Here is a 21,965-nt window from a genome sequence, read left to right as displayed (position 1 = left end):
TCCACATACACATATAATTTATCATACATACGTATTTTAAAGGACAAAAAAAATCATAATACAATAATCTACTTTCCCTAAATATAGTCGTTCAGCCCGGAAATATTCTGAATGTTTAATTTGCTTTATTAGTTTTGCATTAGAGCTACGAAGCTAATCTAGCAAAAATGTCATCAGCATTTAGCTGCAGGTTTAGCACTGTGCAAAGAGCATGTAGAATAAAAGAGAAAGCCTTTACTGTCAGGTACATCATTTAACTTAACATATCACAGCTTATTTTGGAATTATTATGCAGCACCACCCCTGGAGGCAGGTCAGTCAAGGTCAAGTGCACATAATTTCTGAACCATCAACCTGTCGACTAATAGCCTGTGCTACTACAGCCTCATCATTACACATGACCTCAAATTACAATTGACCACTATGGTTTATGACACTTTGGTTACATTCAAGATAGGACAGGTAGTTACACAAGATTAATCATATCAAATTTTTACTGTCAAACACTGGTGATTTTGTATCTCCAATTCACCTCACTTGCATGTCTATGGACTGTGGGAGGAAACCGGACCTCCTGGAGGAAACCCACACAGACACGGGGAGAACATGCAAACTCCACACGGAAAGGACCCGGACCGCTTCACCTGGGAATCGAACCCAGGACCTTCTTACCGTGAGGCAACAGTGCTACCCACCGAACCACCGTGCCGCCCTTATTAGCTAAATACACAAACACTTGTGATGATGGTACCATGGAAGTTTGGTTAGAAGTTGATGCTAAGTGTATTAACAGTATAACTTTAATTATACAGAGTGACTTTTATTAGCAGTTTATCAAAACATCAGAGGAAAACACTGGTTTAGTCTTGATTCCATGTAATTACTACAGACCTTACACAACTTTACAGCAAGTATTTTCAGACTTAACATGTTAAAAGAATAAACTTAAGATTCTGACTGAAGTCAGAATTAGTTGCTCAGCACAAAATTTACATGGCAAAGCATCCCTTCAGGTAGGAGGTGTAAAAAAGTCTAAGGGTAAATTTTTATGTTATTAAATTGTTTACTTTGAAATGATTAACATGTAGTTTGCACAGTGCTTTACTGAGAGATGGAAGCTTCCTTGCAGCTGACAGTTAACAATTAAGTGGTGACTGGTGTGTGTTCAGTGCAGTGATTTAAGACCTTTCAAATATAATAGCTCAAACTAAGGATGGGCATTTCAATTGTAGTATTATTTGTTTAATAACAGTCTCATCTTATATTAAATATTTAATAAAATGGTATTTAAACATGCAAACAAGCTGATAGTTCACTGTATGAAAAAAATGAATTGGTTATTATATGTACATATGTTTTAAACTAAGCTTAGGGCATCTACAATGCGACTTTGTATATTTAATTGAGACTCTGGTCTTCTCAGTGGTTATTTATGGATGTGAAACCTGGACATTCGAAAGCCAGATAACCAAACTGAAGGTCTCTAATACTGGACATGTTATAAGAAGAACCAATTAATTGAAAAAAACAATGATGCTTAGAGGAATTGAAGGTAAAAGAGGAGGATGGCCAGCAACACGATGGATGGATACAATTAGAGAAATAATGTAATAAAGCTGTTTGGAAGCTTGAAAACCCAAACTCAAAGGCAGGATACTCCGGTGAATTTAATTGAATTAATTAAGATTTTAACGTAGGATTTTAACATCATGTTTTACACACTTTGGTTACATTCATGACAGGACAGGTAGTTACTGGTTACACAAGATTCATCAGTTCAAGTCTTTAATGTCAAACAGTCATGGACAATTTCGTATCTCCAATTTACCTGACGGGCAGGTTAATTGTCTTTGAACTGTGGGCGGAAACTGGAGCCCCCAGAGGAAACCCACACAGACACAAGGAGAACATGTAAACGGCTCACAAAAAAGACCCAGACCGCTCCACCTCGGAATCGAACCCAGGACCTTCTTACTGTGCTACCCACCGAGCCCCTAATACTCTGGAGAAACCCTTTATCAATATGGTTGCCAGGGGTAAGAATTAACTGGACAGCACTTTATGATAATAAAAATATTGAATATTACTGTGTGTTCACTGCATTCTTATTAATTGTCAAGTTAAATAACTTCTAAATATCATGGTAGGCACCTAGCAAATAAGGTCTGTAGTTATCACCACCCTAATCAGTACTTCCCTATGATGAATAAATAAAACTTAAAACAATTATGGGTATGTTGCACTGCTGAATCACAGCTGCTTAAGACTGTTTACTTCTATGTAGTCAAAAAGCAAAATTATTAAATAATTACTTGCGTTATGTGAACAAAAATACTAGATTTAATACTAGATCATTTATTTGAATAAATTATGCCCATCCATGGTTTAAACACTATATGGCTGCATCACCGAAAGAATTTAACTATTTACTATGCGACAACATAGTAAATAGTTGCTAGTAAATGGTGGCTATACAGCCCTATACACAAAAAAACTACGATGTCTCACGGTTTTACACTTAAATGTGGAGTGTTTTTATTTAAATAAACTTTTGTAAAAAATTACTAAACCTTTACAACATTGCTAAAAAAGAGAACTAAAAAACTTACGTGCAACAAAAGATGATGTTAACTGTTATTTGTGTAAAGTTTAATTTTCTTCAATGGAAATTAAAACAAATTATATGTATGATGTATGTCTGTATGATGTGACAAACACATGACTGGGAAACCTTTATGAATGACTTCTGTTATACGTTCTCTGTTTAATGTCCTCAAGCTGACACGGCTTACAGCTCGTCAGATCCATGTGTCCTAGAATGACTAAAGATGTTAAAGATGTTTGTTTAATAGGATTTTAACATGATGGGAACAGTAGTTACTCGTTACACAAGGTTCAACAGTTCACAAGGTTATATCAAACACAGTCATGGACAATTTAGTATCTCCAATTCACCTCACTTGCATGTCTTTGGACTGTGGTTGGAAACCGGAGCACCCGGAGGAAACCCACGCAGACACAGGGAGAACATGCAAACTCCACACAGAAAGGACCCGGACCCAGTGGGACCCGGTCCCACCTGGGGATTGAACCCAGGACCTTCTTGCTGTGAGGCGACAGTGCTACCCACGTAGCCACCGTGCCGCCCAAGATGCTAAAGAAACACATCTTAAATGCTAACAGTTTTGGCTTATTGACTATATTTGGGGTAAGTGGAAATGTGGGTTAATTTAGTTTTTGGCCAAACAATTTCTGTAACGGTGATTTAGATTATAGCAGAAGTCCAACATGGTTTGGCGATTTTGTTGCTCAAAGACACCTGATTCAACCCACTGGTTAATAACTGCACTTTGCACATTATACTAATTCACAAGTACAATAATTTTTTCTCTAGAACAACCTGTCTTTTCGATAGGAATGATAAACATTTGGTCCTGATTTGTTACCGTCTTACTTTGCCCATTACATTTTCCGCAGATGAAATTCATTAAGAATACTTGTGTTTCCTTCGATGCAAAGCAAAGTGGACTTTACAATAATGAATAATGTGTGCAAAACCGTAAATGAAGGGAATCTAAACAAAAGACAATGAAACTAAGGCAAAAATGAACAAGTCGCTGTTCCACATTTGATCCCACTGGCTTTAAATATCTTACTACTTATTATCTGCTGAGTGGCTACTGGTGATTTGTGTACTTATTCAACATGGACATGTACTTATTTAAGTTTCTTGGACTCTAAGGTGATTTGTATTATAAACTATGTCTACATATTAAGAAAAGGATTTATGGCAGCGAAACGTAAGAAATATCAGTGTAAATGTGCAAAAGAGAGAAACTCTATTGTCGGATTAATTTTGGCAGCATAAACAAGTACTGACTAATATTTTTGCTCATTGTCTAGCCCTAGAAAAAAGCAAGCTATACAAAGTCATTTGTGATCAGAAAGTTGCACCAATAGGATTTGAGGAATGAGGATTTTAGGCTGCACTTGTAAAATTCAAGTATACGATTTCTACAATCAAGTATAACCTGCCAACTGCTTATTTATACACTGCCAAAATGCCACCCTGTATTTGTGTATGAATTAATTTAAGTGTAAGTGCACGTGTGTGTGTGTGTGTGAGGGTGAGAACATGTATGTGGTTTATCTGACGGTCACTCCAAGTTTCTCCAGCACACGTGTGCCTTTCTCCTGGTACTCTTCTCTGGTCATCCAGAAATTATCTTTATCCTTCATGATGTCCGCCAGCACTGCACCTCCCAGAAACACCATGTGTTTACGACGAGGAGGGTCCTCAATACGTATCTTAAATTTCTACACACACAAAGAGAGTGTGAGAGAGAGAGAGAGAGAGAGAGAGAGAGAGAGAGAGAGAGAGAGAGAGAGAGAGAGAGAGAGAGAGAGAAAGTATTAGCACTAATCAGAATAAACTCTTGTTGCTGGTGTTCTTTAGGACCAGTACATAAATCATTCATTCGTTTACTGTCCGTAACCATTGAGAACACTTGTATGCAAGAACATGTTCAAAACAGATCAGTTACATTTTATGAAATGCTTTTAAAGACTTCGCCTCCCTTTAGGGAAAATGATGAGAACCGTCTGTAACCTTTCAATGTTCAAGACCAAAGAGGATGCACACCCTCTTGTCATATGGCGGTGTTCAGACTGAACCAATCACATTCAAGCTCATGTTAAATAGTAATCAGTGGCACCTGCCATCAATTAAAGTGACTCTGATTAACCCTGTATGATGATGATGATAGCTGGGATTTATTGCCACGGCAGCACGATTAACCCTGTATGAAGTTCAGCTTTTCTAGTAGGACTTTTCTGACATTTAGTCACATCTTACTGCAAAAGCCACAAACGTATCACTCAAAAGAAGGGTACAAAAATTTCCAAGGCATTACATATACCATGGAACACAGTGAAGACAGTCATCAACATGTGGAAAATGAATGTAACAACATTGACATTACCAAGCACTGGACGTACTTCCAAAATTAATGAAAAGACAATAAAATAAGACTGAATGCTATCATAAAATTAAAAGTATAGTGCTTCAACTAAGTATTAGTTTCAGGGTGTTCGAATTGTACATAATGTAGGTCACATTAACGGTGGAAAAAGTTCTGAAATTATTCATCTTGGTCTCCTTTACATTTACATTCAGATTTCATTTCAGGCAAAATGACTACTTATGTACCTCCAATTATACGTATTCACTAGTTTTACTTGTAGTGGTCGCGGTGGCTCCTGCACCACCCAAAAAATTAATTTGAGTTCTGAACATGCAATCGTTTTTGTTGACCCAGCATAAAGATCCAATGCCTCCACCTAGTGGTGGATAAACATGGCATTTACATTCATCAGATTCGTTTTCTAGAAAATTCTAGAAACATCTAGAAAATTTAAGAAGTGAAGTGAGTAAGAGTGTGTTTGTACTGTGTAAGATTGTGTTTGTACTAACAGATAGTTTGTCCACGTCTCCTTTGAGCACCCTCTCCAGGTACAGTTGCTTCAGCTCACGCTCCAGACGTGATGGGAGACCTGGATACATCGTAGATCCACCAGATAGCACAATGTGTTTATAGAATTCAGCCCTAAAACAGACAGAACAACAGGGGATTAAGATATATGTAAAATTAAAATGTCCAACACAATCATGCCAGGTCCTTTTATTTGTGTCACTGAAATTGACACCATCTTGCGTTTTTGCATGATGTACTTTTTATATGACCTAAGCACAACCTATGCAACTATGCTAACAAGTTTTATTTTGTCTGTAAATACAATCAGGCACAACCATATTGTGGAGCATTACACGATTTGGAACTGGTTTGTTCACATAAAAGCATCATGCTGCTGGTTCTATCTGATGCTTAATTAGATTCATTGTACATTAATCAATACAATTATTAATATGGTAATCTAGACATGATATTTACTTTACTGAAGATTTGCTTTTAATTATTAAAACTTTATGTGCTTGGAGTTCACTCACATTTAAAAAACAGGACAACTGGTGTCCATTTTATAAATAATAAGGAAAAAAATCACAATGGCCTAATACACTAGCCCATCAGCTCCAGCTCTCAAGTTCAAATCTTAGCAGTGCCGTCAACCTGGAACGACATGTAACAGGCACAACTGACCATGTCTGGGGGATGGGCTATTTCTAGTCATTGTGGATAGAGAATTGCATCCTCGGCCGTCATGGAAGAACAGGTATGAAAAAGTGGCAGCCATGCCATTGTGGTGTCTCATGTTTGTTTTACATGTTAAACATGTTCATCAGTCACAGTTTGATTTAAAAAACACTGTCCCTGTGCCCTGTGTTTTCCAGTGATACCGAAACTCCTGTGACCCCTACCAGGATAAAGTGGTTAATAGAAAAAAAAAAATCATTAACAATAAGATATTTTTCCCAATCTCATACAGGTTTTTTTATTGTGGTAGTGACTGACCTGGTGTCGATGTCGGCTGCTTGGATAGTGTTGAAGAGCAACTCTGCTACACCGACCCCCTCCACATTAATTAGGTGCGGCTGGAAGAGCGCCTCAGGAGCCTCAAACCTCTCACCCCCAACCTTTATCACCCTCCCGTCAGGCAGCTAGTTTGATTTACAGTGAGAGAAAGAGAAGAAGGAATTTTAAATTATTTGAAAAATGAACATCGTTTTGATTCTATATAGTGAAGGCACAGTTAAACGCTGAAACTAACAAACGATTGAACGCTGGCTGATCAGGGAAATTTAGCAACAAAGTTTGGATTAAAAATGAGGAATCAACTAAATTCTACAGGGTGAAACTGGACCTCTGGTGGGATGACTAATAGATGGATTTTTTAAACGTCAAGATAACCCTTGGGTCATTTTCATGGAAGGAAGTGGTAGTGATGGGTCTGCATCACTGTTTTTAAACTACTAATGTGATTATTATTTTTGCTCAGTAATCTAGATAAAGATTGATTCAAGTTTGACAGGAATTTGAACGGAGTGGTTATCTTTGTTAGGGCTAAAGTATTTCTATATGGTGTCCAGCAAGACACACTTCATTCTTTCTAGGTAGTATCTTATACATTCAGTCAGTATGTGTTTGATTGTTAAGGGGGCCTGGCAGGCCCTGCAGATAGGTGCACTCTTTCCCCTATTCAAGTGTGGATGAGCATTTGGTTTGCAGTAATTTTGCAAGCAGCATTTGGTGTACATCACTGGGTTGACTTGGTAAATGGGGTACAGGGGGGTGACTGTGTTTAAAGCAACTGATTACAGTCAGTAATTGCACACCCATAAAGTTCATCTGTATGGTAGGTGTAGTTCAGAAAATGGCCAATGAATGATGCTGAAGGTCTTCCTAAGTGCTGCTTTTACTTTTCTTCTGGCCAATTAGAATGGGGAGTGGCGAGTATAAATTATTGAGTGTGACTTATCTCACCATTAAAAGGTTTCAGGGCCTCATAAAGAAAGAATAAATCTGACTGTATATTATGTAGCATTCGATGAATACACATGTGTGTGACCAAAAACTACATTTAAGTGTGCATTTACTCACAGTGTAGGACTCCACAAGCACAGTGGTCTCCAGTGCCAGTTTCTGCTCCTGCTCGATGTTGTAACCGACATAGCAAAGCTTTTCCTTCATCATCCTCACCGTCTCAAAGTCCGCTGAGTGGTTAAAGGCGTAGCCTCTCAACAGCAGCAGCTACATTCCGACACAATCAACAAAGGTTTTCTCTCATGAGTCTGCATTAGTTAAAGTAAACATTTACAAACAACTGACAGAAACGTTGGCTACTGACACACTGACTTGATAAGGCATGTGAGGTGTGGTGAAGTGGCGCGTGTAAGTGTGTGCGAGGAAGTGTGCATGCACCCTAATGAGGTAGCATGTGCCAATGTGTGTACCTTAATGAGGCAGCGTGTGCCAATGTGTGTACCTTAATGAGGCAGCGTGTGCCAATGTGTGTATCTTGATGAGGTAGATTGTGTGTACCTTAATGAGGTAGCGTGTGCCAATGTGTGTACCTTGATGAGGTAGATTGTGTGTACCTTAATGAGGTAGCGTGTGCCAATGTGTGTACCTTGATGAGGTAGATTGTGTGTACCTTAATGAGGTAGCGTGTGCCAATGTGTGTACCTTAATGAGGCAGCGTGTGCCAATGTGTGTACCTTAATGAGGCAGCGTGTGCCAATGTGTGTACCTTAATGAGGCAGCGTGTGCCAATGTGTGTATCTTGATGAGGTAGATTGTGTGTACCTTAATGAGGCAGCGTGTGCCAATGTGTGTATCTTGATGAGGTAGATTGTGTGTACCTTAATGAGGTAGCGTGTGCCAATGTGTGTACCTTGATGAGGTAGATTGTGTGTACCTTAATGAGGTAGCGTGTGCCAATGTGTGTACCTTAATGAGGCAGCGTGTGCCAATGTGTGTATCTTAATGAGGCAGCGTGTGCCAATGTGTGTACCTTAATGAGGCAGCGTGTGCCAATGTGTGTATCTTGATGAGGTAGATTGTGTGTACCTTAATGAGGCAGCGTGTGCCAATGTGTGTACCTTGATGAGGTAGATTGTGTGTACCTTAATGAGGTAGCGTGTGCCAATGTGTGTACCTTAATGAGGCAGCGTGTGCCAATGTGTATACCTTAATGAGGCAGCGTGTGCCAATGTGTGTACCTTAATGAGGCAGCGTGTGCCAATGTGTGTACCTTAATGAGGCAGCGTGTGCCAATGTGTGTACCTTAATGAGGTAGCGTGTGCCAATGTGTATACCTTAATGAGGCAGCGTGTGCCAATGTGTGTACCTTAATGAGGCAGCGTGTGCCAATGTGTGTACCTTAATGAGGCAGCGTGTGCCAATGTGTGTATCTTGATGAGGTAGATTGTGTGTACCTTAATGAGGTAGCGTGTGCCAATGTGTGTACCTTGATGAGGTAGATTGTGTGTACCTTAATGAGGTAGATTGTGTGTACCTTGATGAGGTAGATTGTGTGTACCTTAATGAGGTAGCGTGTGCCAATGTGTGTACCTTAATGAGGCAGCGTGTGCCAATGTGTGTACCTTGATGAGGTAGATTGTGTGTACCTTGATGAGGTAGATTGTGTGTACCTTAATGAGGTAGCGTGTGCCGATGTGTGTACCTTGATGAGGTAGATTGCGTGTACCTTAATGAGGTAGATTGTGTGTACCTTAATGAGGTAGATTGTGTGTACCTTAATGAGGTAGATTGTGTGTACCTTAATGAGGCAGCGTGTGCCAATGTGTGTACCTTGATGAGGTAGATTGTGTGTACCTTAATGAGGTAGATTGTGTGTACCTTAATGAGGTAGCGTGTGCCAATGTGTGTACCTTGATGAGGTAGATTGTGTGTACCTTAATGAGGTAGATTGTGTGTACCTTAATGAGGTAGATTGTGTGTACCTTGATGAGGTAGATTGTGTGTACCTTAATGAGGTAGCGTGTGCCAATGTGTGTACCTTAATGAGGCAGCGTGTGCCAATGTGTGTACCTTGATGAGGTAGATCGTGTATACCTTAATGAGGTAGCGTGTGCCAATGTGTGTACCTTAATGAGGTAGCGTGTGTAAGTGTGTGTACCTTGATGAGGAAGTGTGTGTGAGTGCACGCACCCTAATGAGGCAGCCTGTGCCAGTGTGTGTACGTTAATGAGGTAGTGTGTCCTTTGATGAGGTAGCGTGTGCCAGTGTGTGTATCTAGATGAGGTAGCGTGTGAAAGTGTGTGTACCTTGATGAAGTAGCATGTGTGTGTATACCTTGATGAGGTAGCGTGTGATATCTCTGCCTGCGATGTCCAGCCGGCGTGTAAGGTGGGGGAGCGAGAATCCCTCATACACAGGACAGATGTGAGTCACACCATCACCAGAGTCAACCACCACACCAGTGAGCAGGCCTGCATATAAACACACACTTAAATGATTAATAAGTGCACACAGTTACACACTTTCACATACATCTGCAGCACAACTGATCCCATCATCTAAGCACCTGTGTTCAGTGGTAACTCAGTGGTTAAAAGCTGGACCAGTAATCAGAAGGTTGCTGGTTCAAGCCTCACAATCAAGTTATTGGGTACCTAAGCAAAGCCCCTAACCCTTACTTGCTCAAATTGTATTCAGCAATAAGTCATTTTGGATTAAATCATCTGCTAAATGCTGCAAATGTAAATGTGTTCAGATTGTTATTCAGCTGTTTTTACCTTGAGCGTAGAGTGTGAGCACGGCCTGAATGGCGATGTAAACCCCGGCAAACTGGTACGTCTCAAACATCACCTACAGACGAGCCGAGAAAAACAATTCAAAACTCATTCAAAAAAAGCAAAACAAAGAAAAATAAAACACAGCATTTCCATAAAGCAGCAAAATCATTGTTTTCTGTTCCCTTTTAAAATAAGTAATGTACTTTATTATAGATTATTATGAATACAATATATACTGGTGTAATATGGGTAATGCATTACATATTGTTATACAAATACTAGCTGTCTAATGTACACCATGCAAAAAGGGAAACAAATTCTCACACACACACACCTCAATGATTTTCTCCCGGTTCTTGGTAGGGTTCATTGGTGGCTCTGTGAGAAGGATCTTGCAGTTGTTTGAGTTGATGTTAAGTTTCTCTGGGCCGAATGTGTAATCCCACAGGTGCTTCATGTCATCCCAGTTGCGCACGATGCCGTTCTCCATGGGGTAGTTCACTTCCAGCATGGAGCGCAGCTCACTGGCCTCGTCTCCGACCATCAGGTCCTGTAACAGGGTCAGATGGTCAGGAAACTTTAGGAGGAAATTCATGTTTCTGACATCACGGCTATACTTTCTATACTGAGACAGGTCCCACATTATCAAACACAAAACTTGGTGGGTTGGTGTAACTGTTTTTGATAAGTTTTTTCCCCAATCATATTTATTTTTTGACTGTTTAAACAATAAGCACGGTCTGTTCTCACTGGGAAACACTGGACACAAGGCAGGAATACCCTGGACAGCACACAAATGCATTACAGGGCATAACGCCATTTATTAAAATCGCATAACTGCTGGGGTGCAAATCCATAGGGTATCCAGAGAAAAATCAAGAGTTGCCCTACCGGGCTATAATCTGTATAAAGATAACTATATCTTTTTAAATAATATATAGTAATATGCTGCATTAAAAGAACATTTTTGTAAAAGATGACTATAGTGTGCCATTCTCAGTATTACTAAAACCTACAGTACTTTTTGCGCCCCTCAGAAATTTCTCTTGAGAAATTTCACTGTTTATTGCTCCCTCTTCCAAACATTAAAATAAAATTTACACCCTTGCACACATGTACATGCTAAAGCACAGTACAATCATAAACATTCTAATATAACTTGACAAACGCACGCACATGCAACAAGACTATTAATTAGATAACAGCCTATTTATTGTTGAGGCTGTTGCACGTAAATAACAAAAATAGCAACAATTTGTGGAATCTTGTTCTGGTGTTGTTCATTTCGTGACATGAAAAAAGAATGTGTTCGATGGTGATTCTTGACCTGCAAAGGAGGCAGGTAAAGGCCTGGTCTCTTTTTAAAAGGTAAAAAAAATATATATTTTAATGACCAATGCAACATCTTAGATGTCATTTGTTCCCAGTGTTTTTTTAGTTCATAGGTTTTTCATGTGGTTGGATAAATCTTAGAGTTCTTTATAATGTATTCCCTATGTGTTAAATGCAGCAGATATGTTTAGCATAAAAGATCTGAGGGACTTTGATGAGGGTCAAATTATTATGGCCAGGCTGGGTGGTCATCCCACCACTGCTGAGCTGTGCTATCAACCTGGCCATACTGGAAGAAGGGGGGGTCAAGGGAGCTCATTGTTGCTGCAAATGCAGCTTCTGCGGGCTAGTCAAGGCATTGGTGAGCAAGTGTGTCAGTGGGGGAAAGTGTTAAGTGGCACTCTTATTTGTATTTAATCATATATCATACAAGCAGCTACTTTACTTACAATATACAACAATATACAACATACAAACAAACCACGAGGAAATTTCAAGAAAAGGTGGTGAGCTTTCATAGTAGACCGCTACACCACCCAAGCGCCCAGAGATCCATACTGTATATTTACTATGTAAACAAAACCAGCATCCAAACTTACCTTTGATTCTGTAAACTATTAGAGTGAGCAGATAGCATTATAGGTAATATTTTCCTGACTGGATACACTGGACAGTCAAAACCAGCAGCTAAGCTAGAAAAAAGGTTTTGACTTAACCTTGAAGGTTTTGTGTAACGTTAGTAAAGCTAATGTAATGGTGATGTATTATATTATATGATTTGCTAGTGATCTTAATTATTTGTTCACCTTCACCATACTTTTTTCCACAGTTCTTACACCAGATACCTTTCCGAAAGCAACCTTCCTATTACTACCCGGGCTCAGGACCGACACTGAAAGTGCACCGACAAGTGCTGTTTGGCAAAATCAAAACCTGCGATTTTGTAAGCCTTTTATAATTATACTTTTACTGTTATCCACTTTTGTATAAAAATTAGAATGATTGTGTGTGTGTGTTAGGGTTGGGCGATATTGCCGATTTTCATACCGTCATACCGTCTTCAAAAAATACCGCGGTATATGGTATTACCGCGCAGGCGCGTAGGGGGAGGGGCCTGCATGTAGGGCTGGGCGATTTTCACGATTAATTCGGTTAATCAGAATGAACGTTTTCACCCGATGTTAGAATGTGACAATCGCGATTGTTTACATACTTTATATTTTTACTAAAATACCAACATGACACGAGGCAGAAACTGACCAGACGCTCGCGGAAAATAAATCAGGGAAAGTTTAATATAAAAAGGCAAAAACAGTGTACAAAACCAGGTCAGAGTCCAAAACCAGAGGATAAACTAAAACAGTAAACGGAAGACAACAAGGGTTATACACGGTAACGGTTAGATTCAGAAATAAGGAGCGTAAACACGATCGGTAAAACGAGACACAAACAGAAGAGTTTAATTAAGATTCACTGAATCGAACACCGCTGAACTGAATCAAAACTCCGGCGCCGATGAGCGCGATCAGGATTGGCTGACCGGGGACATGTGACGGTCCCTGGAAACATGGGAGTTGTAGTCTATATAGTTAGAAGCAGAACGTGCCCCCTCCATCCACCCCCCAATCACAAGAGGACAAAATCAAAGCTGAGCTGAGTGATTACTTCACCCCCCCTCCCCCAGTATAGATACTGATACAGACTCACTCAGTGGTGGAAACAGCACAGCACAGACTCGTGTTTCTTTTAAAAAACCTGTAAAGAACTTTTTTTTAGTCCTTTTCCTAATGTAAGGTTTTGCTGCACATTATTTTTTTTTAAAAAGAGTTGTTTGTGAGCTATTCTTATAAAGCATATAGATAATTCAGATTTCCATTTTGTTTTTAATTATTGTGATCGTTATTGTTATAAATTTTTAGATCCTTAAAAGGATAATTATAGGTGGTGGTGGTGGTACTATTTTTGCACTTCTGTAGTCATTTTAATTTACAATGCAAAAAAAAGTAATCTGAGTCTTATTTCAATTGCATTATACAAGAACAAAAAAAATCGAAATCGTAATCGACAATCGGTTATAATTTTAAAATAATCGAGATTTTTTTTGGGGGCAAAATCGCCCAGCCCTACCTGCATGTCTGTCTGTTAGTGATGGGTCGTTTGCGAACGATCCGATTCTCTTGAACGGCTCTTTGAAATGGACTAAAGGAACCCGAGTCGCGCCTCTGGGAGCTGTTATAGGGTGTGTTCGAAAAGCTAGGGAGCTCTCTACATATATTTTTATTTTATGATAATTCCGTCTACTGATGCGAAGCGGAGTGGGTGAAATACAGCCGATTAGAACTGCGCAGTTATCACGGGGATCGAGCGACACACACACACACACACACACAGAGATAAAGAGAGCGCTAGTAGTATTCTGACAAATAATTGAGAAAAAACTCGTTTAATGATGTGAAATCTGATTGGTTCATGGCGTGTATGTTTTAAAGCAGAAACAAACACAGGCACAAACACATCTCTGCACAAGAGAGGATTTTTATGAAACTTAATGCAATGCAACCACAGTCTGTCTTTTTCCTGTAGTTTCCTTTTAAAATAAATCTTTTTTCTCATTGAAGTGTTGTTTGAATTATGCCTACATTTAAGGCAAGGTAGCAAAATGTTCATGATCGTTCATCATTGATATTAATATAGGGGCTGTCTTATACTAAGCTAACAGTTAGCATTTTGCCATTCAAACCAATGGGATAGGATAGCACAGTGCGCAAGCATGTCAACTCACAAGCTCAATTTTGCAAATAAAAACACATGTGCAAGTTTATACAAGTTCAATAATCATTTATTTACGTTTGAAAATAATTCCGTTTCTCCGCACCGTCAGCCATGTTTTAAGCCAAAGACACTTCCGATGCTCACTCGTTCTTGAAATGTTAAGATACCGAACTACAGCTTATTAAGGCGTCTAAGGTTTCAAACAGCCTCCTTCTCGGGAGCGCGCATAGGATGACGTAAAACGCGTCTATGTAGAGCGGCAATAGTTTTTGTGTTATCACCTCAGTGATTACCTCCACAACCAATCAGTGAGCTCCAACCGCCTACCCCGCCTACCCCTCCCACCCCTCCCTTACTGTGGATGCGCGCATGTCCTAAAGTCTCCGTTTTTAAGGTAAACCTGAAGCAGAAATTTGGCGCTTCACATTTTTTTAAAATACCGTCACCATTTTTAAATACCGCGGTATACCGTAATACCGTCATACCGCCCAACCCTAGTGTGTGTGTGTGTGTGTTTAATGAGCCACTAGCCTTACCTTAATTTCAATGTTGCCCACTTTGGCTGTGGAGCGAATAATTGGTCTCCCCACCAGTGCTGGGAAGATGTGCTCGGGAAAATTTGATCCTGCATAGCCACACTTCACAAACTGCCAGAGAAAAACAATGAAGAGCAAAATATGAATGGTTTAAATAATGTTAAATAAAACATATTTCAAAAACAGAACTCATCTTAACAGTGCTATTAATTTACTCTGTAAAATTTACACACAGACAAACACACACCCTGGTATTTTAAGAAACAGTCAAAAATGGGTTAAAGCCATTTTAAAAGTTACAAAAGTAACTGGGCTCAGAAGCTGTCGGGCTTCCCTTCTGTCCTGATCTTGGAAAGAGAAGACATTGTATGTACAGTGTATCACAAAAGTGAGTACACCCCTCACATTTCTGCAAATATTTCATTATATCTTTTCATGGGACAACACTATAGACATGAAACTTGGATATAATTAAGAGTAGTCAGTGTACAGCTTGTATAGCAGTGTAGATTTACTGTCTTCTGAAAATAACTCAACACACAGCCATTAATGTCTAAATAGCTGGCAACATAAGTGAGTACACCCCACAGTGAACATGTCCAAATTGTGTCCAAATTGTGCCCAAATGTGTCGTTGTCCCTCCCTGGTGTCATGTGTCAAGGTCCCAGGTGTAAATGGGGAGCAGGGCTGTTAAATTTGGTGTTTTGGGTACAATTCTCTCATACTGGCCACTGGATATTCAACATGGCACCTCATGGCAAAAAACTCTCTGAGGATGTGAGAAATAGAATTGTTGCTCTCCACAAAGATGGCCTGGGCTATAAGAAGATTGCTAACACCCTGAAACTGAGCTACAGCATGGTGGCCAAGGTCATACAGCGGTTTTCCAGGACAGGTTCCACTCGGAACAGGCTTCGCCAGGGTCGACCAAAGAAGTTGAGTCCACGTGTTCGGCATCATATCCAGAGGTTGGCTTTAAAAAATAGACACGAGTGCTGCCAGCATTGCTGCAGAGGTTGAAGACGTGGGAGGTCAGCCTGTCAGTGCTCAGACCATACGCCGCACACTGCATCAACTCGGTCTGCATGGTCGTCATCCTAGAAGGAAGCTGACGCACAAGAAAGCCCGCAAACAGTTTGCTGAAGACAAGCAGTCCAAGAACATGGATTACTGGAATGCCCTGTTGTCTGACAAGACCAAGATAAACTTGTTTGGCTCAGATGGTGTCCAGCATGTGTGGCGGCACCCTGGTGAGAAGTACCAAGACAACTGTATCTTGCCTACAGTCAAGCATGGTGGTGGTAGCATCATGGTCTTGGGCTGCATGAGTGTTGCTGGCACTGGGGAGCTGCAGTTCATTGAGGGAAACATGAATTCCAACATGTACTGTGACATTCTGAAACAGAGCATGATCCCCTCCCTTCGAAAACTGGGCCTCATGGCAGTTTTCCAACAGGATAACGACCCCAAACACAACCTCCAAGATGACAACTGCCTTGCTGAGAAAGCTGAAGGTAAAGGTGATGGACTAAACCCAATTGAGCACCTGTGGCGCATCCTCAAGTGGAAGGTGGAGGAGTTCAAGGTGTCTAACATCCACCAGCTCTGTGATGTCATCATGGAGGAGTGGAAGAGGATTCCAGTAGCAACCTGTGCAGCTCTGGTGAATTCCATGCCCAGGAGGGTTAAGGCAGTGCTGGATAATAATGGTGGTCACACAAAATATTGACACTTTGGGCACAATTTGGACATGTTCACTGTGGGTTGTACTCACTTATGTTGCCAGCTATTTAGACATTAATGGCTGTGTGTTGAGTTATTTTCAGAAGACAGTAAATCTACACTGCTATATAAGTTGTACACTGACTACTCTAAGTTATATCCAAGTTTTATTTCTATAGTGTTGTCCCATGAAAAGATATAATAAAATATTTGCAGAAATGTGAGGGGTGTACTCACTTTTGTGATACACTGTACATTTGTGACCACCCCGATTTTTTTTACAAAACAAACAACAAATTTATTACAGATCTTACATTTGTACAATATATTTTAAGAGCAAGTCTGTGTTCCAGTCATTCAGTCACTGAAGGAGAACAGTTGCACAATTGATAGATTTCCAGGGACAGCCATAAGATGCACATGTCCCTTATAAGTAAATTCATGACTTCAACTGTATATTTATTAAAAGAGTCTAAGTTTAGTCTAATGCCCAAATGTAGACTCTTAATTATTAGCTATTTTAAAAGCATGGACATTACCACAGTCCGACACCACAGTCCTTTGCTGGGCTTTCATTGCTACATTTTTGAATTAATACTAGTGGTGACTATAATTTATCTGCACATCATTGTACAAAGCTGATCATAAATTTTTGCATTAATTAAAAATAACATTTATTGTAAATAAATGAAACGATGCTGTTGGTTACAGTTCAGTCCATATAATTATTTTTCTTTCTTCCTGTTTACAGATGCTGTAGATTCACAGAGACAATCATGCTTTCCTTTTTGAGCTATAGGTTATTAACAGCTGTCAGAATGTGGAAGTTCACTTTAAATATAGACACATTAGCTGACCTCAGCTCCCTAATTTAAGGCGTCTTTAATGGTCATAACCAGCAAAGTGTTCTGAAAAGGAACTAAGCCAGAAGCCTACATGATTGGACATACAGTAACATGAACATGTCTGAACTAAATTGCAGGATTATCTATTATACAACAGCAAGTAAAGTAACCAGGGATGTGGCACCATTTCCAAATTTTTGCCAATCAATTTTTTAGTTTATAAAATTAGCAGCAACCACTTAGTCACAAAATAAAGCAGAATGGACAAAGCAGAGCTACTGTTAATGAAGACGAAGCTCCTACTTTGCCACAAAGACCCTGCTTATGAAGTCCATACTAACAAAGTCCTTGGATATGCTAACAAAGTTTCATACAGTCAAAGTCCCAGATTGGGTGGACAAAGCCTTGAAGTGGGCAGGTGAAAAACAGAAAGGGCAGAAAAATGGGCACACAAAGCTTTAGGATATGTATACAAAGACCTGAGATGGGCAGATAAAGGCCCAGGCAGGAACGACAAAGCTTTTGTACATTTGTTGATGATTTGTCATGACTAAACTTTTTAGAGCTGTCCTGCTATAAGAATACAAATACACCATCATAAACCAGATTTGCTGGAACAAGTCTTCCGACTTCACTCGCAAAATCCGCGATGGTACTGAAGCGCCCAGCGACAGCTGTCAATAAAAACGGGATTCAGCCTTTCGACTGATCCTCCAATCATCTTGCAGAAGCTCAGCGTCCAGACCCGCCCGCAGCCCCATTCACCCCCAGAGACGCTCAGCGTCTGGGGGCGGGACAAAATCGTGGCATTTATCCAATGACCGGCGAGTTTCGAAGTCCCGCCCATGCAGCCCCATAGAAGCCACTGATATGTACAGGTCCTTCTCAAAAAATTAGCATATTGTGATAAAGTTCATTATTTTCCATAATGTAATGATAAAAATTAAACTTTCATATATTTTAGATTCATTGCACACCAACTGAAATATTTCAGGTCTTTTATTGTTTTAATACTGATGATTTTGGCATACAGCTCATGAAAACTAAAAAAATTAGCATATCATGAAAAGGTTCTCTAAACGAGCTATTAACCTAATCATCTGAATCAACGAATTAACTCTAAACACCTGCAAAAGATTCCTGAGGCTTTTAAAAACTCCCAGCCTGGTTCATTACTCAAAACTGCAATCATGGGTAAGACTGCCGACCTGACTGCTGTCCAGAAGGCCATCATTGACACCCTCAAGCAAGAGGGTAAGACACAGAAAGAAATTTCTGAACGAATAGGCTGTTCCCAGAGTGCTGTATCAAGGCAAGTCTGTGGGAAGGAAAAAGTGTGGCAGAAAACGCTGCACAACGAGAAGAGGTGACCGGACCCTGAGGAAGATTGTGGAGAAGGGCCGATTCCAGACCTTGGGGGACCTGCGGAAGCAGTGGACTGAGTCTGGAGTAGAAACATCCAGAGCCACCGTGCACAGGCGTGTGCAGGAAATGGGCTACAGGTGCCGCATTCCCCAGGTCAAGCCACTTTTGAACCAGAAACAGCAGCACTGGACTGTTGCTCAGTGGTCCAAAGTACTGTTTTCGGATGAAAGCAAATTTTGCATGTCATTCGGAAATCAAGGTGCCAGAGTCTGGAGGAAGACTGGGGAGAAGGAAATGCCAAAATGCCTGAAGTCCAGTGTCAAGTACCCACAGTCAGTGATGGTCTGGGGTGCCATGTCAGCTGCTGGTGTTGGTCCACTGTGTTTTATCAAGGGCAGGGTCAATGCAGCTAGCTATCAGGAGATTTTGGAGCACTTCATGCTTCCATCTGCTGAAAAGCTTTATGGAGATGAAGATTTCATTTTTCAGCACGACCTGGCACCTGCTCACAGTGCCAAAACCACTGGTGAATGGTTTACTGACCATGGTATTACTGTGCTCAATTGGCCTGCCAACTCTCCTGACCTGAACCCCATAGAGAATCTGTGGGATATTGTGAAGAGAAAGTTGAGAGACACAAGACCCAACACTCTGGATGAGCTTAAGGCCGCTATCGAAGCATCCTGGGCCTCCATAACACCTCAGCAGTGCCACAGGCTGATTGCCTCCATGCCACGCCGCATTGAAGCAGTCATTTCTGCAAAAGGATTTCCGACCAAGTATTGAGTGAATAACTGAACATAATTATTTGAAGGTTGACTTTTTTTTGTATTAAAAACACTTTTCTTTTATTGGTCGGATGAAATATGCTAATTTTTTGAGATAGGAATTTTGGGTTTTCATGAGCTGTATGCCAAAATCATCAGTATTAAAACAGTAAAAGACCTGAAATATTTCAGTTGGTGTGCAATGAATCTAAAATATATGAAAGTTTAATTTTTATCATTACATTATGGAAAATAATGAACTTTATCACAATATGCTAATTTTTTGAGAAGAACCTGTATATATGACAAATAAATGTGTTCTTCCTCTGTGACCACGGTATACATAGAAAGAGCCTTTATTTGTTATATATACATATACAGGTGTACAGTACAACATTCTCTTTCACACATCCATGCTGGATGTGGAAAGGTTAGGGAGGGTTTGCCTTGCTCAAGGGTCCAACAGTGACTGCATGGCAGAACCCACTAGGCTACCATTGTATAATGTAGCTTAAAGAAACGTCTATAAGCTGTTTACATGAAAATTTGATCAGCACAATTGCAGAAATATACTACTGATTAATCCACCTACTGTCAAATGCAATGTTACTTTACATTATTTTATTTATGTGCTTATTTATAACGCGCAAATAGTTTAGCATATAGCTATTAAAAAATGCTCACCACCAAAAAGCTGTACCAATAACACAGAGCTAGAGGCCTGAAATGCAACTTTATTTTGTACTGGTAGCTAATGCCTGGTGGCTGTTTTTAAATTACTGTTTTAAATGAGTTCGAGCTGAGTTCCTGTGTGAACGCTGCATTCATCAGCAAATAAACTGACATGCAAAGTTTGAATGGCGTTTGACTGAAGCTGCTTAACCGTTTTCCGTCCTGCACGGTTTTCTGTTGCATACAGCTGTTCACAAAGCAAATTTGTCCCTATATGTTGCTTTAGTTTATTTTAAATTCGACTGGTCAAAAACGAACAAATAAGGGCTTCAAATGAAGTCAAGACCCTTTTTAGGATTTTAGACTAAATGTCCAGCTGACGCGTAGTAGCAAAAATGTGCGGACCCTCTACTAAAAAGTGTACGGAACACTGTGACTGTGTTACACAGGAGCAGATTGGGGAAGCAGTCAGTTAGCTTAGCTTATGAAGCGATTTCTTTACTCTGTTTATTCTTCTAATTATTGTAAAATGGAAATACAACAGTGTGCTGCATTCATATCTTTAAAGCTTAGCTTTATATTTTAATTGATGTGTAGGTGTAATAAATTGAAATAATGGCAGCAAGGGTGGTTATTCTGGAGCTAGCTATACTTAGCTAACTTACTGATGTTATTTATGATTTAAATCAATAAAAAAGCGAATTCTGTCACCGTGCAACATATTTAAAGGGCAAACAGTTAGTTAGTGCTGTTTTTACTACAATTACAGGCTTTTACTTCTATATTGCTGACAATCACATTCCATTGACTTGACAACACCCTTTTATACACCCGTTTTCCAGCGAAACATGCAATGATTGGCTTCTAGTAGGCCGTTCAATATTTCCTGCCAATCGTAGCAACGAAACACGAGACACTTAGCCAATCCGTATGATGGAGGCTGGGTTTTCCGGAAAACAGGTGCGAAAAGGCGTAAACCACCCAAGACGGTAGCCAAGCAGCCGACTTCCTGTTTCTTTGCATTAAATCTACAGGTACGCAGGAATGCTTAAAATGCATCTAAAATGAAAGTGTGTTATATTTACTCACCCCGGTTCCATTATCACACACCACCACTTTCCTCCCCTGACTGTCCATATTTACAACGAAATCCGAAAAGCCGCCGAAATCTGTTCAACTTTACTCAGCCGGAGACAGAAAAGCGCCACCGGGCAGCTTTTCGTCATTTACACCCATTCAGCTGCAGCTAAGAGATTTCAAAATTAAAGTTCACTCTCCAATTCTAACTCAAGAAACTGGAATAAAAACATGTATCAGCTATAAAAGAGCTCGAATTTAAAACATTTAGTACGTGTGATACCAATGATGCAACTAACAGAGTTCCTAAGAATCCAAATACAGAATATCAGAAATATTTAACCACACCCCACAAAAATAGGTTTATAGCTCTTATAACGTTCTGTAGATCTAGATTTTTGCTTTAAATGAAGTCTTTATCAGCTGAATGAAACTGCAAATTAATTATTAAATATATTTTGTTAATACTGCCATGTCACAATTAAACCTACATATTGTTATTGTTTTTATTAGTGCTATCAGACCCCTTGTGACCGCATAAATAGTGTTTCACCAGACTATTCTGTCTTCTGTTTGGGTCTTCTGGCTTCTTAATAGCTTGTTTATTGTTCATCTAATTGTATCCATCCATCTTCCTCTTCTACCTTTAATTCTCTTAAGC

At 39.9% G+C, this 21,965-nt stretch overlaps 1 protein-coding gene across 2 annotated transcripts; it reads right to left on the bottom strand.

Moving 5' to 3' along the window:
- Positions 1–2,510: 2,510 nt before the first annotated feature.
- actr2a (actin related protein 2a) lies at positions 2,511–21,449 on the bottom strand. Of its 2 annotated transcripts, XM_063009368.1 has the most exons (9): positions 21,317–21,449; positions 14,857–14,967; positions 10,551–10,766; positions 10,217–10,289; positions 9,774–9,910; positions 7,557–7,706; positions 6,471–6,616; positions 5,474–5,606; positions 2,511–4,317 (listed from the first exon to the last, which is right to left on the bottom strand). In XM_063009368.1, exons 1-9 carry the CDS (start codon positions 21,362–21,364, stop codon positions 4,147–4,149), a joined length of 1,185 nt encoding a protein of 394 aa, XP_062865438.1. In that variant the 5' UTR covers positions 21,365–21,449; the 3' UTR covers positions 2,511–4,146. The 2 variants fall into 2 exon arrangements, with proteins under 2 accessions (XP_062865438.1, XP_062865439.1); XM_063009369.1 differs by lacking the exons at positions 14,857–14,967; positions 21,317–21,449 and adding an exon at positions 13,676–13,724.
- Positions 21,450–21,965: the final 516 nt, after the last annotated feature.

The sequence above is a fragment of the Trichomycterus rosablanca genome, chromosome 15 (genome assembly GCF_030014385.1).
Source record: "Trichomycterus rosablanca isolate fTriRos1 chromosome 15, fTriRos1.hap1, whole genome shotgun sequence".
Lineage (NCBI taxonomy): Eukaryota > Metazoa > Chordata > Actinopteri > Siluriformes > Trichomycteridae > Trichomycterus > Trichomycterus rosablanca.
Note: the sequence above shows the minus strand (reverse complement) of the source record. Positions and strands in the feature narration are given on the sequence as shown.

What these genes read in the sequence shown, in the direction of transcription:
- actr2a (XM_063009368.1), bottom strand. Translation starts at nt 21,364, where the DNA reads ATGGACAGTCAGGGGAGGAAAGTGGTGGTGTGTGATAATGGAACCGGG. An exon ending in GCTCACACTCTACGCTCAAG is followed by an intron (nt 9,911 to 10,216) that starts GTAAAAACAGCT and finishes GTTTATATGCAG; the next exon opens with GCCTGCTCACTGGTGTGGTG. An exon ending in TGCTTGTGGAGTCCTACACT is followed by an intron (nt 6,617 to 7,556) that starts GTGAGTAAATGC and finishes AAATCAAACTAG; the next exon opens with CTGCCTGACGGGAGGGTGAT.